General features: G+C 39.5%; 1 protein-coding gene across 4 annotated transcripts in view; it reads left to right on the top strand.

Annotated features, from left to right (window-relative positions):
- Positions 1-21,629, top strand: part of SORCS1 (sortilin related VPS10 domain containing receptor 1) — a 263,542-nt gene that overhangs the window by 163,339 nt on the left and 78,574 nt on the right. For all 4 annotated transcript variants that reach the window (XM_038140148.1, XM_038140150.1, XM_038140147.1 and 1 more), the window contains exons 5-6: positions 7,614-7,687; positions 21,507-21,571. In XM_038140148.1, the coding sequence (XP_037996076.1) occupies positions 7,614-7,687; positions 21,507-21,571 (139 nt within the window). The remainder of the gene's footprint in view (positions 1-7,613; positions 7,688-21,506; positions 21,572-21,629) is intronic.

Genomic DNA, 21,629 nt, shown 5'->3' with positions numbered 1-21,629 from the left:
TAGAGCACCCATCAGTCTTTTAGAGACCTCACCAAGCATAACTTGCTGGGGTAACAATTTAAAATAAAGAATGGAATTAAAAGTGATAGTAATCTCTAATGTTGTTTCCTACTCTAATAATAAAGAGGAAAAAAAATCAACTAGCAGAGCCCAGTGGAAGATAGATTTCTGGGCCAGAAGTGTGATCAGTGAATCAGAAGGAAAGACTTCCAAGCAGTAATCACTGTGCTCTTCACCACTGACTCACTCATCTTTAGGCAAATCAATATATCCTTGCTTATCCATCTGTATAAACATCAGCCCTCTGTACCCTTAGAGAACTTGTTCTTTTTCTAGTTTGGGATCCTGAATGCATACTTCTAGTTAAGGGTAGATCTGTTGTTTTTCTGCAAGATTTTCTGTGTTCTGTATAACTCCACTTTTCCTACCTCCATGAAAAAAAAACAAACAAAACAAAACAAACCTTTTCTATTCCATCAGAGTTGGATGGTTCACTGGACTAGGATGTGCTACTGACCTCTGTGGTCTTGGGCAACTTCTGTACATGACTCACCTCTGTCTTCTCTTTCTCTGTCATTTGGTTGAGTGCAATCTCCAAAATGTCTCCAGTTTCTTATTATACAAAGTACCTGTCAACACTGCATTCACTCGAAGCCATAGGTTTTAATATAATGCAAATGATGAACAATAATTTATTTTTAAATTTAAAGCTGTGCATGTGTGCATGAAAATTCTGACACTTTGCCCTAAATTCTGCTGTAGTAAGCCTTTTCTCTTCTGTTCTCATTCAAATACAGTACGCTTTTTAAACAAAAATGTGCTTATTTATTGCAGTTATCTTAGCAATTATGAATCTCCTTAGTAAATTTACAGCACAGCAGAAAGCAAGTGCTGGGTACCCTGTTGCCTGTAACAGAGATAGTATTTCTTAGTAGAGAAGGGATTTAACCTTGAGGCCAGCATACTAAGTGGAGTGGTAAATTCATCATCCCTTGGATTTGAGATTGGGTGCCTTTCCAAATGATACAATCTAGTTCAGCCATCAGTTGTTGGCCTGAATAATTCTCTTGAGTTACTGGTAAAGATGGTGCAGCATCTGTTAGGAGGAGAGCACGCTGATGATATTAGAGGCCCCTTCTGTCTTTAAAATATATATGACAGTCAGAGTCCTTTAAATACCTCCTGGTAAAAAATATGTTTCCTGTCGCTTTTTTGGCATGTGAGCTGAATGAACTGGGGACCTCATCCTAATGCAGTTGCTTGCAAACTGCCACAAAATCAGAATACTGGCTGATGTGGCTCATAGCTGTGTGAGGAGTTATTGAGGGGACAGGTGGGAAGAAAGCTGAGGGTCATCTTCAGGGTGCTTTGATGTGCTGAACATTCACAAAAGCAATTGCTGTGTTAGGACCATACCGAGGAGCTCTGCATGGCAGTAGCATGGGGTTCATCAGCAAAAGCAGCTGCAGAGCTGCAGACATCACTGGTGTTTGAATGGGCTGTGAAGCAGGTGTCTGACAGCTTTATCACTCTGATGTGTTTCCATCAGCATTCAATAAACACCAATTATTGGCTAACCTTATTGATGGTTCTGCCTGCGTGATTAATGCATTGCCTGCAACTTAAAATGTTCAAAGTCTATGCAGCATCGTGTGAACTTTATTGCTTCAAGGATATTTAAGCTTCTTAATAGTGGAACTTACAAATAGATCAGAGATCAGGGAAGTAAATGAGTATCAGCCCTGTAGCCCATTTCTGTGTGTTTTATTTTAGGAAAGAAATACCATGCATGATTTCAGGTTCTTTTTTTTATACAAAACATACTGCTCTTTCAAATGCAGTGTTAGAAGAAAAAAACTTGGTCCATAGTCTGCTTCAGGGAATAGCAGCATACCTCCCAACCTTTGGCTACTCTGAAGAAGAAATGCCCTGTGCAGCAATTTCTTTAAATGTAATGTACTTTGTTTGATACCCAAGTAAGCTGAACTGGATGCATGTGGGGAATATGTGTCCATCCAAATCCCTGTTCATTCCATTTCATTCCTATTTTGAGATGTCTCTTTTGCCACTGTGGAAACTTCTCCCCCACTGTGATAATTTTTCATTCAACAGATAGAGTCAGGGACAAAGGGGTGTGAAAGACCATAAAGGACTCTTGTCTATGCCTATATAAACATGTTCAGTATGAAGTCCTTCTCTGATGCACTAACCCCACTTTTTCTGCAGACTGCAGAGGAAGCAAAAGAAATGCAAGAGAGATTTAAATGGGAGAAGTACATCCCCAAATTGCAGCAATCCACACGATGCCTTCCCTACTGCTCTTTGCTTTCCTGAGATTTTAGATCAGTTCAAAATATGGTCTTTCACAGTTTAATAATACTTGAAAAATGCTCTTACGAACAATGAGAATGATAACTGAAACCTTGTGGAAGACTAGAATTTCTTCAAATGCACCTGCATTTGTAGTAGTAGTAGTAAAAGTAGTAGTGGTAAAGTACAATTTATCAGCAATATAAAATTTATTCTGCATAAATGTATGAAAAGAAGGACTTGTTGGCATGTATTTCAAATAGTGTTGTTGCATCTTCAGAAAAAGAAATTGTCTTTATCCAGTTGGAGTCTGTTATGTTTATAGTTAAAACTAAACTGCTTTTGGATGTTGCATTCTCTGGTGAATTTGAAATTTGAGGAAAAGAAAGATCTCTCAAAATATTTATATGGTTCACCAGTGCAAAACCTGTGGCTAAGGTGCACTGGTGTTTTGAGGATTTTTGTGTGTGAATAAATGGTGTGTGAAGGGGTAAGGGGGAAACCACATGAGTAGCATTAGTTTTGATCATCTCATAGAAACATGAGGAAGTGTAAGAGTCAAGAAGTCAGCATATGTGAGGAAAGTACCAGGAGCACTGGCTAGTAGAAGCCTTCTCCTGGAATTAGAGGTAAATTTGAATCAAACCCAGTGCTTTCAAAGCTGTTCTGAGATAGTTTTCCAGTTGCATCTGGTTTTTTTAGGTCAATAATGTAGTGTAGATTGATTTTTTTTGTCTGACCTGTGTCCAGGGAAAATGAGTTGAGAGTGCATTGAAACTAGAGGTGAGAGAAAGAGCTTTTTCCTTTTTTGGATGTTAGACCAAAGTTGGTAAACCCAGTCAACTCAGATTCCATGCTGTATTCCATTATGAGATGTTTAGGGAAAATCTCTAAAGTAAAAGAGAAATAATAGGAACTACTAGCTTTCTCAAAGTATTTCTTTAATGTTACTTCCAACATGCAATTTAAATCACCATTTATTTAACCAGGTTTTGAATTTCTATGTGCATATTTTTTCTTGCATGAGATTAAATCATTGTATGAAATTTAATATCCTCATCAGCATAGGAAGCACATGGAACTGCCGCATGACTCAAGACCTGTATGTGGAGAAGCATCAGAATCAAATATTTAATCCAATTATTTTAAATGCTGAATGATGAACCATCATGGACACTCAAGGTCAGTTGTATCTGCAGCAATCTATAAAGGCAGTAAAGTGAAGATGGAGGCACAAGACATCCCTCACATAAGAGCTTTGGCTAGGAAAAGTAATCTGTTGGAAACAGAAGGGGTGGTGGTAGGTCTTGACTGGCACAATGACCCTTCAGTGATATTATATCAAAATGGGTGGGTCAAATAAAACCCAGTCATTCTTAATGGAACATTTTGGGAAAAAATCATGTTTTCTCCCTCTATTTTATAGAATTTGGTTGGCTTTTTTGTACTGTGAAATGCAAAATAAAAAAATAGTCAGGTCGGAAGTTGGTGCTGGAATGATCAGGAAATTAGAAGGGGAAAAGAATGATACATGGCAACTGTATCCTGCTGTTACCAGGAAATCCCAGAGCATTTCAAGGTGAAGCTTACACTATTCCTATGAAATACATGAGCAGCTCTTGGGCTTCTCATACAGGCTGGAAAACAAAAAAGAGGGAGGGGGAGTATCATACCATGTCTGGTGTTAGATAAGGAAAGAAGTTCAGTTGTCAGATGTCAGCTTTCCCTACTCCCAGAGACAGTGGTGTTGTGTTGTGAGAGGCCTGGGGAATCGTCTCACCATTCAAAGGGTTTATTTGAATCCCTGCTCAGCCTCAGAGGGTATTTGTAACTTCAGAACAGCCTTTTCTTTTCTTTTGCTTTGCATTTCTTTTCTCTTATATAAATGAAGTAGGCGGTAGGTTTCTACTTCACAGAATATTAAGATTCAAAATGTAAAACAAAGCAAACCCAGACTGTTTGATGGTTGTTGCACAATCTGCGTATTACACAGAAAAATAAATGTTGAAGAGAAGAAGCAAGAAGAGAATTATTCCCTGATGAACAAGGGTCAAATCTGAGAGATCAATACAAGATTTGTACTTCATAACCGGTTTGTCTCTGTGAAAAGAGAAATGTCAGCTTGCTTCTCAGATGAAAACATACAATAAAATTGTAATAGGTTCGTTTTCTATCTGTGCTCGAAAAATAAGTGCAGCAAAGAACATTCTCTAACTTTTGTCTAATAATGCAAATTGTCATCAGACAGCAGTGCTTGCCAAAGAAAACAAAATGTCATCTTTGAAGGGACTGCGTGCACAAGGCTATCACAAGAAGTCCCAGGAGAGAGAGGGATTTTGTAACGAGAGCAAAATGCTATGCTGGGTTTAAAAAATATCCATTCAAGCACTACAATTGCTAAAAGGGGAAAAATAATCCCAGCTGTATCATAACCAATACTTGACAGAAACATAGCCTTCAAAGACTTCTTTTTTTTCAGTCCAACTGAATTAACTAGGTTTAAAATTTTATGATACTTGGAATAAAATATCAGAAAAAATCCTTACTGCAATTTTTTTTGGGGGGGGGGAGGTGGGGTGGTCATCCCTAAAGTGGGAAATTCCCTCTTTGCTAAAGATACATCAGTGCTGCTTGTGCTGCTGTGAGTCAGTAAAGGCCAAGCTGGTGCTGAGATAATGGCAGAGGATGAAAAACCTTCTAATGTCTGGTTATGAAAGTGTCTTATCAAAGACAATGAGAGCTTTGGACATGGGCTCCCAGGGAGCTGGTATTTCCCTTTGAGATCTGATGGCTTTTCTCACATGCTGTTTCCAGCTCACTGGGCACTGGCTTCTAATTTAACAGTCCATCCCTGACAGTAGAATTGCTGGATCCTTTTCCTGACTTTGAAACAGACTTAGAAACTCTTGCATTTCTCCACTTTTTTGCCTGAATCTCATCTTCCTCAGGGCACAGATCAGTAGGAAGCAGGGCTGTCTGGGTGCTGTGCAGCATCACAGCCTCTGTTCTTGTGGGGGAGTTGAAGGATGCTCCAGGTCAAGGCCCCTCTGGAGGAAGAGTTGTGCTGGAAGAGCCAGAGGGAAGCAGTGGCACTGGGGCTGTCAAGCACCTGGCACTGCAGTGGGACTGCAGGAGTGGAGGAGGGTGCTACACCAGCAGAGAGAAAGCTTTTGCAGGCTGTGATTAATTCATTCTGGGCACCGTTACTGTCACCAGCAAATTCAGAGAGGGAATAACCTGCTGGAAGTTGTGCTCAGGGAAACCAGAGAGCGATAAGGGTGAGAGTTAAAAAGTGGGAAAACAAGATTCAATATGATGACTTCAGCTGTTGGAGCATCAGTGTCCCTGGAAAGCTTGCATCCTGTTTATCCCTGGTCTGGAAATACAGAGGTATTTGTTGAGTTTGGATTGCTCCTTGTTCTTAATTAAAGGATCACATGAGCTTTATTGAAACTTAAATTACTGTATGTCAAAGGCAGTACTCAGCACAGAGGAAATTACTTTACCATGAAAAGAAAAAGGTTGACATCGGTGAGATAATAGATAATAGCAATAGCTTATTGTTATCATGTTTATATTTTCTGCAATTATAAAAAAAAAGTCTAGAAATGGATTTTGAGTGTGAGGGAGGGAAAATACTTCCTGTAGTGGTAAAGTTTTTAAATAGATGACCTTAAATCACTTTAAAAAGTGGTTGTTAAGTGTTCCAAAATATTATATTTAATTTCCAAAAAGAAAAGTGTTCCTTTGTTATAGTTAGAGTTTCCTGAAGTTTAAAATAAAAATGTATCTATAATCTTCTACTTAAGGAAAAATAAGACTCAGAAATAACAGAAATTTTAAAATTGGATGTGCTTCTAGCCACCAAACTAAACTGTTTTTCCCTCTTCTTACTCTTATTATCTTTTCTCCTCTCCACCTTCTTCCCTCTCTTCTTTGACAGTGTTCAAGAGAAGGGGAGATGAAAGAGGTGAATTTTTAGCTTTAATATTTCAAAGTAAATTTTAACACATGCCAGTCTACTCTTTACTAAAAACCTATTTCAATTAGTTTCTCCATGTTCTTAAAAGTTTTTAACATAGGAAAGGTATGGATATTGGATTTTGCATTTGAAATCAATATCCAAATAATTAGATCTCAGAGGTTTTTACATCCCAGTCTCACAATTCTTAACATACAGTCAAATCATCTTTTTGATGAGCAAAAAGCTTTTAAATAATCATTTTTTTTCTTCTGGTATTCTCAAAAACATCCATCTTTCCTACCGAACCACTGCCACTTCATTTTCAAAAAAAATTGCCATGGTTTGCACATAAACATTCAGGTCATCTGCATTTTATGCTAAATCCTTTAAGAGATATCATGAAAAGAGAGATAGTTCAAAAAAAAAAAAGTCCAACATCTGCCTTGCCAGAAAAGGGGACTGACCAAGTCCACCAGGCAAAGAAAGAAAGGGAAACAGGATGAATCTGCCAGAAAAGTGTAGGGCTGACTGCCTGTCAATCCTTCCACATGATAAATTTGAAGCTAAATTAAGCAAAAGAAATAATAGAACCCAAGTGATCCTTCCCTCTGCTGGCCTTCTGAGAATTACATGATGGCAGCACTTAGGGAGAGCAGCTGTTGGTAAGCGCTCTGTAATAGTAACATTTGTATATCATTCCACAAAGACACGGCAAAGGATTTATAATACCTGTAACGTGCCTTTTTGCTGACCTTTCTCAGGCTGGTTTGGTATTTATCATGGAAAGATTTTCTGCAATGATTGATGCATTTGGATATTGTTTGCGTAACCAGACGAGGAGAAGGTGTCACGTTGTTGGCAGGAGGACAAGAGCAGAGGGAGGATCACGCATTTCCTTGGAACAAGTAACTTGTGCTGTTTAAACTAATCCAGTCCTGCAAGGGAGGTCTAGACATGTTAGAACACTTTTTGGTGCCAGATTGACCAAAGTTTCCTAAGGATGGCACTGCTAATGGAAAAACAATGTTCTTCTGAACATAATATTGAGGAAGGCAACTGGATGATGAATTTTTGTTCAGGGCAGGTTGCTTTACGGGTTTACCCATAAAGGGATCCCTCAGGTAATACCAGTTGTGTCCCAAATCACACATCTCAGTATTCTGTATGCCAATAGAAGATGCCACAGACATGTTTCAGCTGCCCCAGGTATGTCTCTTTGAGACTGGGATGGATGAAAGTCCAAGTCGCTATCTCAGAAGTGGTAGAGGGTTTCTCAGGTTAATTTCTCTGGTATTTTTGTGTTTCTCTGTGATTCATGACTGTGTGTTTTTGTCCACAGTTATTCAGTTCTGTGGAGTTTGGCAGAAGATGGCTGCTTCTTCATGAGGGCGTTACACCCAACAGGTTCTACTGGTAAGAGCAAAATCCTCTTCCTGATTCCCTTGACACAACCTCCCCACACATACAGAGATGTTGGAATGAAGTCTTGAAGGCAGTGTGGCTGAATACAGTCTGCACTGCTGATTTGTTGAGATTAATTTAGAAGTGGTATTAAAGGGGCATTGTGTGTTTATATGACATTGGAATATGGGGTCTTTGATCTAAGAGTCATGCAGAATTGAAATATGCTGAATAATAGTCTGAAAAAAGTATTGATTTAGGATAAGAGTGAAGAGTTCAGTCTGGTCCTGCTATAATTAAGGGACAAAGCCTGAAGTCTTGGAGGACACCAGCATTTCTGCCACAGATAGACATCCTCTAGTGGCTGGTGTTGTGCTTTTAATTACTGTTAGACCTGCTTAGTCCTTGAAAGTGAACATGTTTCCATTAGATAGATATCAGTGTAACTTTGACTTACATGGAAAAGAAAGCTGAGAGATGAAGAAGACACTGAACTTTTTTTTCCCTGCAAACATGGTTGTTTAGTCCAAATCAAATATAATATTTTCTCATGTTTTGGTGTAAATCTGTGGGAATTCTCATCAATTCCTTATGTGGAGGCATTAGTCTGCCTGTGAACAGAAATGGGCTTATGTCCTGTGAATAGGCCTTTAGAAGAGAAGTTTTTGATAAAATAGTAATCTTGAAATTGGGAGGAGCTGAACCAATGATTAAAATGAGACCAGCATGGTAGTTTCTGAACTATAAATTTATGTCAAACCCACAGGTTTTGAACATTGCAAGATTCATGAGTGGTTCAGTCAAATATTTTCTTTTAATTTATAAAAGAAGGAAGAGCTCTAGGTCAAATTTACTTCTAAAGTTGAATTTATATTTGGTCTGCAAAGGATAGACCAGAGATTTTGTTTGCTGCTTCTGCTTTTTAATCCTTTCTCAGAACTGTGTTAGCTGAAGCTAATGCAAGCTGAATTCCATTTTTAACTTAAATTCATTGCTGTGGGAGTGTCTGTATAGACAGTCACATGTGTGTTTGTTTATATCACTATTTCTTTCCTGCAGGATTCCTAACAGTCTCAAAATGTCAGATGCAAACACAGAGCTCTAGACATCTTCTGTGTTTTTCTGGGCTAATAAAAGCAGAAAGAAATCATAGAAATCTGCGTCCCCTATCTTTGAGACATCCAACAAAATTGTAATTGCTGAAGTGGCTCAGAGGGCTGAAAAGAGTGTCCCTGTTCCTGGATCTCCATGTCCTCTATAGTGCTCCAAGCCTTTTGAAGTTTCCTGTCATTGCTTACAGTTCTGGTTTATTGTGAAATGAGCTGCTGGATGCCTGCAATAAGAAAAGTGATAAAGTTATAATTTTCCCTTTCTGTGGAGTTCAAATTTGAAGGCCTCTTAGAACCTAACAAATAAAAGAACTTAAGCTTGGCGCTTCAAAGGCAAACAGCAAGTTAAAAGATTAAAAAATGTTCCAACCACCCATCCAATTTCCCTACAGCCATTCACAAAGCATGAAACTGCAACCCTGTATTTTCACCTTGAACAGAATGCCCCTTGCATTACACACCTCAGTGTAAGCTAGACTGTACTTTTGCTGTCAAAAGCGAGAATAAAACAACTTGTGGAGACACTGTTGTATCTCATTCTGGCATATTAATGATGATCATAATGACCCTGGGACAAAAGAATAATTTCAGCTGCAATTCTCTGGACAATGTCAGTCTTCAAGCACATTCGCAGTAGAAAACAGCTGTGCCTGTGTGATTGAGAACACCACAGAGAGCAGCACTGGGCTTTTATATCCATTTCCATTCTGTGCAGCCAGGTACTTGAGGATCCAGCAGCACTGAAATGCTGAATCAGAAGGGAAACCCTTTGCACTCCAGGCGTGGTCACAGTTGGTAAAAGATAACTGGGGCCCTTAGAGGGTGCAGAAGTACAGTTGGAATCCAGATTTCTGCAGCACCATCTCTGTAGCCAGTGCTGGTGTACAAGTTGGGTATAGTCTTGCTCAGTGCCCCGTGATTTGTTGTTGGTTGGGCTTTTAAAATTTATTATTATATATTTTGGCTTGTATGCAGAGTGTAATCAACCTGAAAAGTGAGAAGACTGACTTCGCTCACTCTTAATAGCAGAAATAAATAGTGAAATAAAATGTCCTGAAGTCACAATTTAAAGCAGAATGTGGGGATACTCTCTCCTATTCCTGGTGCTTTGTCTGAATCAGATGGCTTTGAAGGGATCAACCCGGACACAGCCGTACTGAGCAGTGAATGAGGGAAATAGTCTGATATCTGAGGAAGGCTGAAGAGTTGTTTTAGTACAGATTACTTCCAGTACTCTCTAAACTAGGACTTCTCTAAAATTGGAAGACACAAATCAAGGCCTCTGGCATCAGGCCTTCTTGAGGCTGCATTTAGTTACGCTGCTTGTTTTGACACGGAAGGTGCCCCTGGAAGACTTTAAAGACTTTTACATGTGTTTGAATGGTTGATGAAAGAGAAAATGCATTTTCCTGATTGCTCACTGATATTTTCATTGCCATTTTAGCTTGTTGTGTTGTCTTGTAAATAGCTTTTGGGTCACTCAAAAGTCTTGTGAATAAACTCCACTGAGCTTGCTAGTTTTAGTCTTGAGAAGGCTCTACCTGCAAACACTGTCAGAGAAGCTGTAGTGTCTTTTACAGCTGCATTTCTTGTATCTGTTGCCAAGAGAATTTTCTTCTTTATTTGCTTATATTTGGCTGCTTTGTGAAACACTTCTTCCTTTCACCAGTCCAGAGAAATTTAAACTCCTTAAGAAAAACAGTCTGATGATGCTTACTACATAACTCTGAGAAAACACTCTGTAGACACAACTCAGTTCCTCATAGCCCACATGTACTTTTTATTCCTCCATCCTCTGTTTCATAAAGAGGAGCCATTAATATGGAAATAGAATGTTTTTTATTCAAAGCTCTTCTGTTCCCCCTTTTTATTCTTCCACCTGGAGCTCTAAGTGATGCCCTGACATCCACATGTGTGATGAAAGAGGTGTAGTGTCACTCTATGAAAGGAGATACCAGGTGGGAGATGAGCAGATGAAGTCAGACCTTTAAAATGAGAGGTGACTGGAGACTTCTTGGCTTAAAAATGTCCATCAAAAACGAAAATAAAACAAATGTTGGAAAAAGAGATCCATAATTTTCTACCTCATTAAAATATTGTTAGAACACACTTGTGGCTGGGCAGGCTTTGGTGATGGGCTGCTCTGACACCTCTAATAATTTCTGTAATTTGGGTACCATCACATATCTGTTTGCATAATCTAGGGTTGTGGAAGAGATATACTGAAGAAAATGTACTCCCCTCAGAGAGTCAACCTCATATTGTGTGTCAGGTGGAGACTTGGAAGAATCCACATTGCATACAAGCCCAAGGCACAGCAGTTCTGTACTGTATCAACAATTGTCATGTTTTTTATTTTTTTTCCAGTAGCTTCTTGAGATTTTGCTGTTAAATTTACAGTAACAGAAAAATGCATGGAAGTTATCAAGGTACTTGGTAATTCTGGACCTGTGTGCTCTGTGAAAATACCCTAATTACTAGGAAGGCGTATTCTAAGCAATATTAATTCAGCAGTGTAATACAGAAACAAGTTAATATACATGGATTATTGCTGATAGCACAGTGTTTTCTAATGTAGTTGGCATTAGGGAAAGAGAATGCGGTAGATCCTAGTTAAAAGAGTTGGATAAAAATGCTTTATTAAAATCTGAGTTTATTTTTGTGAGACTTGGTCATTTTTGGGATACACTCCTGTTGTGGAATTTTGCTGGTGTAGGTGGTGGTTTGTACTGAATACAAATGGGAACACAATACAATTGTATTGTATATACAAGTTGGTGAACCAGTTGCACTGGGAATTGCATTGCTTTTCTCTTCCTTTTTTAGAGTGGTTCAGTCATCTAGTCAAAGTTCAATAGTGATACTTTGTGACTTGCAAATCCAAACGTCCATGGTCAGTAGTTGCAGATAAACTGCTCAAAGTGCATATAGTCCAATATGGCGAAAGTATAAATACAGACATTTATTGGTCATTAAAAGCCAGGTTTTTATTCTGGTCATCAGGTCAAGTCATGCCTTCCACCAGAAATTATTTCCCTAAAGTCAGTAAGTCATTAGAGCTGGCCCTAAAAAGAAAAGAAAAAAAAAAGTTTAAAATATCATTAAAATTTGTCAAAATGTGGTAATTTTTAATCAAAAGGAGACATTTTTCTGAAAAGATTCTCATTAATTCTCATAAAAACTTAACCTTGAGAACCTTGAGAAACTTTGAGTCGGAGGAGAGAAATAAAATCAAATAACAAAAGTGTCTTTAAAACTAACATAAAATGAAAAATAGAAAAGCCCAACTAGTAAATTAGATCATCAGGTTGCAATCATTATCTCTGTCAGTGGTATTGATTTTATTTTTTTACTTGAGTGTTGCACCCAGACAAGCAAGTAGGAGAAATACAAAAATAATAGCATTCCATACTTCAAGAAGATTGGAAGGCTGTAATAACAAGAGGGCTGAAGCATCTCTCCTGTGAGGCTGAGAGACCTGGAGATGTTCAGTCTGGAAAAGAGAAGGCTCTGGGGAGACCTTAGAGCACCTTCCAGTGCCTGAAAAGGGCTACAAGAGAGCTGGAGAGGGTCTTTTGCCAAGGGCATGGAGTGATAAGACAAGGGGTAATGGCTTCAAGCTGAAAAAGAGTAGGTCTGGATTAGATATTGGGAGGAAATTCTTTATTTTTGGGGTGGTGGGCATTGGCACAGGTTGCCCAGAGAAGCTGTGAAATTTGGAAGTGTTGAAGGCCAAGTTGGATGGGGCTTTGAGCAGCCTAATTTGTGGATGGTGTCCCTGTCTGTGGTAGGAGAACTGGAACTGGAGATGATCTTTAGGATCCACTCCAATTCACATGATTTATGATTTCCAGTAGCATCACATGTCCACAATGTTAATGACTCCCTGAAGAAATTAAAGGAGATATGTCAATTTGGTAAGAGGAGCTGCTAGGTCTCCACTTACGTTTTTCTGAGTATGAACAGAAGAAGATGGAGGCAAACACTGTAAAATAGTAAGCAAACCAAACTTTTCCATCCAAATAATACAAAAATATGCACACACATTGAAGAGGAGAAAAGCCTGTAAGCATCTGGGAGGACAGATAAGTAGATAGGGCTATATTTGTATTTCTTTTATGAGTAGTAGCAAAGAAAGTTAATATTCACAGTATAATTATAGAGTATATATATTTTCTTTTTCAGAGGAGGCTGGGACTGTATTTTAAAAGCTCTGACTGTGTTCACTGGAGCAGCTGAAAGAGCTGAAAATCAAGGGGATGAGGTGTCAAAGCCCCGTTAAAAACTTCATTATATTCAAGCACTTGGAGGAAGCTGGGTGCACTGTCCCAGTGTTTCTGTCAGTTCTTGGCTTGGTGAGATTTGCACGCCCACCCAGGTGGGCTGATGCAATTTAAATGCCTCAGTGCCTGGGCTGTTTACAAATGATGCTGTGTATAGCTGAACAAGACCTTTTAATCACTGCAGGGCAACTGCTGGAAGCTGATGGGAAAGATGCCAATCAAAGTGCATTGTGACAGCCTGTCCAGAAAATCATCCACTTGATCTAACATACAAGCCTTATTCAGTGAGTTGAAGGGAAGAAATTTAATTTAAATTGTTTTTTCATAGCTTAAATATGGTGGTTATGGGTACATGCCAGAGAAACCCATGACAGTTTTCAGCAGGTGTGAATGAAGTAAATGTCTGATTAAGCCTTTTGGGGCCCAATCTGGTTGATGCATAGGTTGGTGTGGTTTAGTTTTCCCAATTCAGCAGCTATTTCTTAAAAAATCATCCAGACATACTTTATAAAGGAGTACAGACTCCCATGAGCTTCAGCTTTTCTACATTATCCACTTTCCCACATTAAAGTTCTGCAGAAGTGGGCAGGCATCAATTCACAATGTTCAAAATCTTGATTTGGGGGCTGATCATTAACAGGAGCCTGCAGTGCTGTGCAGGACCCTGGAACATGTCAGTCTCCAGCAGGCATTGGAATAAGCAGCTGATTTCTCTGTGTGCACCTATAAAGAGCAGACCTTGAGAAGGTGAAGCAGTGCACAGGTAAATCACCTGTGGACTTGTCTAGGTCTGTGTCAGGAAGGTTGCACTGCTGTGATCTCCTGTCTGTCTAATGAGCAGCACACTGTGTTACTTTCCATTCCTGCTCTGCATGACTTGCTGGCCTCCTCCAGAGCTGCCTGACTGGGCCACAGCACTACAAGGTGGGAGAGACATGGTCTTAACACAGTAGGAAATTGTGATCCTATTAGACTGTACCAGCAGAGAAGCTGTAAACCAGGTAGCTTTGGTTCATGATATCAAGGAGGGGAGCTCAGAGGCTATAACTAGAGGGTACTTTCCTCCTCCTTTCTCTTCAAGCTGTTTCTCTTGAAGTCTTAAGTTTCCTGCATTAAATAAAAAAGAGATATAGCATCGAAGGGCTATCTTAAAATCAGGATCTAGTCCTGGTTAACTGAATTTTATCCACTTAGTTTAGATCCTCATTTTAAGACATTCCTCCCACCCTACGTTACCAGCAATAGGCAGCTACCTCCTGAGAATTTGCATCCATCTATTTCAGAGTTTTGGCTAAGTTTCCAAGCATCCCACAGGGTGCTGTGGTGTTACAGCAGCAGGGGAGAAGGCTTCCTTTGCTGCTGCCCTCAAAGCTGTGGGGTATGTAGACAGCAGAGTGTGGAAGGGTGTGGGTCATTCTGCACTAGGGCTCTGAAAAGAGGTGGGATGGTGAGAGTAAAAGTGATCCCCACGGCCTGATAGTCTCACCACTACCCCCAGTTACCTTCTCACCTATTTCAGTGTTAGCAGCAGCCACCTGCTTTTCTGGATCAGTACTGTGAGGTGGCACAATTAGGAGAAGTTGGGCTTAACTCACTGCACTGCTGTTGTCTATCAGTTCTAAAGAAAGGGTGACAAACTGACTAAAACGTGCCATAGCATGGATTTGGCCCAGTGGCTGCCAGTTGAATTGCACCAAATTGTATAATTTCATGTGGCTGGACAATGTGGGAAAGAATAGCGCAGAGATGTAGCAGGGAAAAACTAATTAAATTATGGTCAGAGGAGATTTATTAGCCAGATGTAAAGAAATGAATTACTGATTTATGTCTATCTGGAATCTGTCCGTGTTTCCAAAACGTGTCAGGAGGATGTGGTTAGGAGATGTTAAAGCTGGAAAGCAGTCTTTAAAGTATGTTCCAGGAATAGTAAAATCTGTGAAATTTCACATAATAGGGACTGAACTACAGAAACCACAAGAATTGCCTCCCACACTGAGCTCCCTGGGGCAGATTCACTGACCTCTGCAAGCAAAAAGAGGAACAGAGAGTATCTGCAAAGTCCTCATGGAGTCAATATAGTAGTAAAAGAAAAAGGAGCCTGGAGGACTCTCAGGCTCTATTTTTGTCTCTGCCACATAGCAACTGTGTGATCTTGGTCAAATCAATGAGGCCCCTGTGCTCTTGACTAATCAGTGAAGTTTATCTATAAAGCTGAGAACAAAAATTTTCCTCAGCCCCTATTTCTAACTTGGTCTTCTTGTCTTGTACTTTTCCATAGGTCTTGAACAAATCAGTACCATGCAGGGAAGGTTACTTAAAGGTTGATTGTCAAGTGCTTTTGTATCTTTGGACAAAAAGCTCCCTGTTCAGTGCTACATGTTACTATTTTTATGAATGGCAATTAGAATTTAGTGTTATAGAAACATCAGTGGGACCAAAAAATTAATGCTACCGTGGAGAACATGAGCGTCATCCACTTTTGTTGTTGTTTTCATTCTGTCCTTTAAAAAAAAACCCAAAAACCTGCCATTCACTGAGCTGGAGGGAGGTGTCAATTTTTTAACATGAAGTGACAGGATATGTCCAGAGGCAGTGGAGGAGCTGGTTTTGCATTGGCAAGATTTACGATAAGGGATTCGCATGAGTGCTGAGGCTAAAGGAAGATAAATCCCTAAAGGCAAATTCTACCAATAATTGAATTACAAAGCCATTATCATGTGCTGAACAAAGCAACTTTATAGCTTTATTGTGACAGGATAAAGCTTGTTAGAATATTTATGCTCATAGGACAACTTTGGCATAAGGATCTCTAGGAGTACATTCCCTCTTCCACGTGACTGTTGCAGCTAGTTAGTCTTTCTGTGTAATGCAGTGTATGTGGAGATGGGGATCTGCTCAAATTTGGACTAGGAAGAGGGATTGCTGAGGGTCAGGAAGCATCTTAAATATATAGCTTGTTAAGAACAAAGCCATCTGTGGAATGTGGCCGAGGCACACGAGCATTTTTCATGCTGACTAGTCAAACTGGATTTTCCAAGCAATGTCACTTTTCTGTTTGGCATTGCACTGCAGCCACATCTGAGCTACTCCACTGAGCACTGATAATCTCAAAATGGCCAGAACTGTGTGGATCTCATTGCACCCACCTTAGCAGAGACATGCTGTTATGTCATTTGTCTGCTAGCCTTTGCTGCATGAACAAATCATACCTGTTTACCCCCAAAGCAGGTGAGGTATGGTCACAGGAGTCCTAATTCTGCATTTGGTCATTTCTTCTGAGACATGGAAAAGCTGTATAAAGCCTCTGTGTCCATATAAAGAATGAGGGACATACACAATGGTTCTGTCTTTGAAAAGGACATGGTAGCATTTGGCATTCTGGGCCATTTGCATCAAAGTTTCTATAAAATAACAATGTCTGCTACTGCCTGTCTTAAAAGATGTTTGTTCTTGGCTGCTGTGAGCATGTATGATACAAGAAATACATAAGAAAAGATTGCCATTGAGTTTCTTGTGCATATAGTCCCAGATACAGTGTGTCTGCATCTGAAGTCAAGCATCCAAAACCAAAGGCACCCAAAGCTGCTTTCCAGAATGCACAAATCCTTGAGATGCAGCCCTTATTTTCTGGTGTTTTGAGTTCATTGTTTATAAAAAAATGGTAGTTTGAAATTAGGTGCAGCAAGTAGAAGCTTTTGCTTTTCTTCACAATGATGCCTTTTTGCAGTTCTGAGTGGTCTGACTGCATTGCAAGCCTCATCAGTTCCCAGCATCCATAAACAATTGCTTTTGTCCCTGGAAGTGAAAAAAGATAGAAGAGGTGGAAACCCCAGGATAACAGGGTCTCTATTGAGTTTTCTTGGCTCAGAGGAGCTGACGGGCCAAGGAAGCCAAAGTTTTAGAAATGTTTCAGACAGAGAAGATGGCAAGGGGTTGGTCACTACAGAAATATGCCAACTAGCATTTACTGTGCAATGGGCAGTGCCAGGCTGCTTTTGTTTAGTTCAGCCTAGTTCCAAACCAGGGGATGATTTGGGGTCTTTTCCCTGTACTGCTTCTCACGGTGGATGTAAAATCTGCATTCAGGGCAATTACTGTGCTGCAGCCAGTGGTATCGATTTGTGAGGCTCTCAAGTGCAGATAGCTACTTAGCAGGCTTCATAGTGATTAAAATTTTAGGAAGCAACTTTGTAATAGGACCATGGGGGTCCTAAATTTTTCAAAATGTAAGCATCTTCAGTGTAAAGGCAGTCGGGTCACTGCCTTGCACTCCCTTCGGCTTTCTAAATCCTCCTTTTCCCAAAAGATTTTTTTTTTCCTTTTTCTTTTCCTTTTTCTTTTTTCAAAACATCCAGACAATTACACCAACAAAACACTTAAAGTTAATCACAAAAACACAATAGGCACCATTCAACAGAAAGCATTGCAAGGATATCCCTGGTGTCCTTAAGTTTCTGGGAGTATTACAGAAAGCCTGAGATTAAAGGGACGGACAAAGGACATGCTGGCATTTTACCACAAAGTGGAAACATGGACTGAGGCAAGAAGAAAAGTTTGTGGGTATATGAGTGTTTGGTCTTTGAGAACAGATGCTGAAAGGGAAGAGTGGATTTGAGAAATATGAGAAGAAACTACTGCCAGCATAGTGAACAGAAGTTGCTCAGAACAGGGAATGGCAAATTTGGGACTACTGTTTGCCTTTATAGAGATTTCTAAGAGAAGTCAGTAGCTGAGTGGGTCCCAGGATGTTGTTCATCTGTACCCCTGTTCTTTGTAGGGTGCTTGGTTTATCTGTTGTTGAACACACAGCACTCTTCCTTGTCTACCTTGGGAAGCAGTGCATTGCCCACGTTGCATTGACCATGTGCACACAAGATAATGAGGTACACTGGGCACTTGTATTAAGTTAGAAACACTGAGTGTTTGGTGCTCTCTTGGGCCCATCCAGCATGTAGTTTCCTTCCTCCACATGTGAAGCTTGTTTTTTTTTGATCATTCTAGCTTTGGTTTAAGAACCTTCCGGTCTTGTCAGAAATGGAATTTCTTTTTAATCAGTTACTCATTCTTTTTCATACGACACCATGGGTTTAAATCTGTTACTTAATAATACTCAGGCTTGTAGAAGTACATTGACTTTCTCAGCTTCTAAGGATAATGATTTTGGTTTTTTCCCCCAGCCAAATGAAGGAGACAACTGATAGAATATCTGGATGCTTGGTAGTGTTGTGATTGATATAGTTGACATACTAAAAATTCAAGAATTCTGATGTATATCCTACAGTTTCTAGCACCTTTTTTCTAGTAGGGGCTTTAGGAACAGATTGTCCTATGCATGTGAAAGGATATGTCTGTCTTCCTAGAGAGAGCATTTTCTCAGGGGCTGTACAACCAAAAGCACAATATTTATCTCCTGTATATTCTCACTGTGGTCAATATTACATTTCTGAATGTCTCCTAGGCTTTTATATGTCCCAGAGTAAATAATAAGGCTGATGTAAGCTATATAAAACATTTCTCAGAAAGAGGACTGCTCAGGACATTCAATTACCCCTTTAATTGCAATCCATATCTCATCTGTAATTTGTATTTTTAAAATTAGGTAATAAACGTATTTCATGTCTGTTGTGTTTCCTACTTTGGGACCTTTATGTGATCACCTGTGGGTGTCTGTAGTGTGAGTGTCCAGTCATCTTAAATTCAATGGAGAGAAACAGGTCTTTCTAGGATATATTCTCACAAAGTCATATCTAACACTGTTCAGCTGATGCAGAGTGCAAAACTGGCTGTTTCATCTCTCTGCCTGCAAAGAGAGTTGAGTGTGATTAGTTCAGAGTTAAGTATCTGTGAAGTACAACTGGGTAAGATGAGTATTACTTTATGTGGCTTTTCAGGTGGTATGGAGAGATGTATAAAGAAATATCCTAGGGCTACCATGGAAGAAGACAGCATGATCCAAAAAAATGTGACATTACAAAAATGCTGGTCAGTAAGCCCTCAGCAGAATCCAGATGGAAGTGATATGTTTCTGGCTGTCAGCTCTGTACGGTTAATAATGGTTTGAGCAGATGTGTATTTGTATTTTGCTTGTTCTTTACAACTGATTTTTCATGTTGGCATTTAATATTGTGGGCCTGACCATGACCTTGTGCTGTCACAAATAAATTAAGCCAGTGGTATATCAAAGCAATGAAATGTGTATTTTCTAATGAAGGGAGAAAGATCTGGCAGATAGGAAGTCGTGGATCTTGACTTCCTCAGATGTCCTCTTTGGCTTTAGGAATTTCCTCCTCTGGATCTTACTTTTCATCTTTGTCATCACATTTCTAAGTCAGAGAGATTAGGAGACATCAGAAGAAAGGAAGTCCTGGAGGTTTGTCACCAGCTGTGTTTCAGCTGGCCTTGTTCTGTACCCCCTTGGGACAATTGATGGCTTAATTCTACTTTGAATTGAAGCTCCTACAGTCCCAGTACTGGCTGAGACTAAGTAATATGCGAGTGACTACTTTCAGGCTTGAGGGATCCAGATCTTTATATGCTTCTCTTAAGGCACCTAAAAGTTTGATGTAAATTATGGCTCATAAAATTGGCTGTCTTTGCCTGAGCAGATGCAAAAGATGTTTCTCTTGGGGTCAGAATAGCACTGTGAGGAGGAAATTCACAAAACACCTGAGTGTAGACTCACGTGCTTTGCTGGATGAGCACCATTGTTCCATTCTTCAAAGACAAAATATTCAAATTTGTGAAATCTATTCCTTGTTTCTTTGGAGAGTTCACATCCCCTGGAGGTGTGTGAGGTCAGGGGAAGGAATGAACTGATAAAGCTGTACTGTGTCTTCTGCAATAGCCCAGTTCCAGGTGGGCTATTCCAATATTCCAGTTCCAGTATTTAAATCCTACTTAAATAAACAAGAATAAAGAGGAGTTATGCTAGCTTTGTCCTGCTTTTAGAGCTGTTTGTCACTGGCATCTGTCTATCTTGAAATGAATTGTGATGAGCAGGCCCCACATTTTGGCCCTAAATCTGCTGATCATAGCAGGCATATTAAAAACACTCTAGGAAAGTGCTTCCTTCCCCCCTAACTTGGTGTCAATTATCAGGAAGCAGAGATTTTAAGTGGAAGTGAAATGTTTAGGGAAATAACGCCTTGCCATACATAAAATTTATTATAAATGGAGAAGAGGTAAAAGCAATGCTTGTTCAGAGTATTTTCTGAACTTCTGTCCCCAACAAAGGAGAATGAAACCTTTTCTAGCTAGTGAATTGCTATATATTTTGTCAAGCAAAAGTAAAGATTAATCAGGACACAGTCTTGTTAACATTTTTATAATAGTTATTAGTTAATGCACATGATGATTAAGCACTGGAGGTGCCTCTGATTACAGTTAGTGGGAACTGAATTAGGGTCTAAATCACTGTTTGAATCTCTCTTCTGATTTCCTGAAAAATAATGAGGGTTTGAAGAGAACATCTAATTTTTCTATCACTGGAAATGAATATGTGTCTTCCCTCATGCTTCTATTAACTAGGAGGTCAGGCAGCTAACAAGAAACTGGTTGTTTAACCCTTAGCTTTAATCCAGGATTGTGACTTGGGTGATAGGATCAAGACCAGAAACAAGGCTATTGTCAGAGATGCTGCTGAGGCAGCTGTACAGAGGGATTGGCATGTAGAGCAGTCATCATCATTCAGGCTGTCCGTCACACCACTGGCCGTTTGGAATCTTCCAGGGAATTGATGAGGCCACCAGTGCCAGTCCAGGGGAACCTCAACGATGGAAATAAATTTTAATTCCATGAACTCCTTATTTGCAGTGCCCAATGTCTTTACTTTATTACTTGTTAATTCAGAGGGAACAAACAGTCATTTTCAATGTGACACTTCTTTTATTAATGGAATACTGTTTTTATTAGATCAGAAGTGATAAAATGTCTCAGGATAAAATGAGTTTTTAAAACTTCTTAATTAATGAGGGAACATTGATCATTAAGAGTGTCAATTAAGCAAATGTGCATAAAATGTCCAATATAAAGGAACAGCTATAATTAGTATGCTGGCAAATACTATTATCCCATCAATTAAAGTCTTCTGTATTCCACCCTGAGCTGAAATGCATCCTTCTGACCAAACAAGGAGAAACATCAAAATTTCGCATGCCAACGAGAACAGGAAAGGGTCTCCAGGTGGAGAGAAGTGAAGTAAAGGGATTAGAAATAAAGAACTCCTCAGTACAATGACATTTATTGGACAAACTAGTAGAATTTCTTAAAAATATTCAAGTTCTTTTTAGGGAAAACTCCCAAATTCTTTTAAAATTATCGGTTCTTATTTGTGAGTATGATTTTATGTCCAGCTAAACAGGATCTCCTTCGAGAGCAATATCTCAGCCATTCATGGTATATGTTGTTTTTAATGCCCTTGTCTCAATCTGCCTTTTACAGGTCTATGATGGGGAATGGAAGAGAGCCTGACCTCGTGCACCTGGAGGCAAGGACAGTGGATGGTTGTAAGTACATCAGCTTCCAAATATTGTGGTATACTGGGCTCTCCTCATATTCTTGTAA

Source organism: Motacilla alba, chromosome 6, assembly GCF_015832195.1.
Source record: "Motacilla alba alba isolate MOTALB_02 chromosome 6, Motacilla_alba_V1.0_pri, whole genome shotgun sequence".
Classification (NCBI taxonomy): Eukaryota; Metazoa; Chordata; class Aves; order Passeriformes; family Motacillidae; genus Motacilla; species Motacilla alba.
Note: the sequence above shows the minus strand (reverse complement) of the source record. Positions and strands in the feature narration are given on the sequence as shown.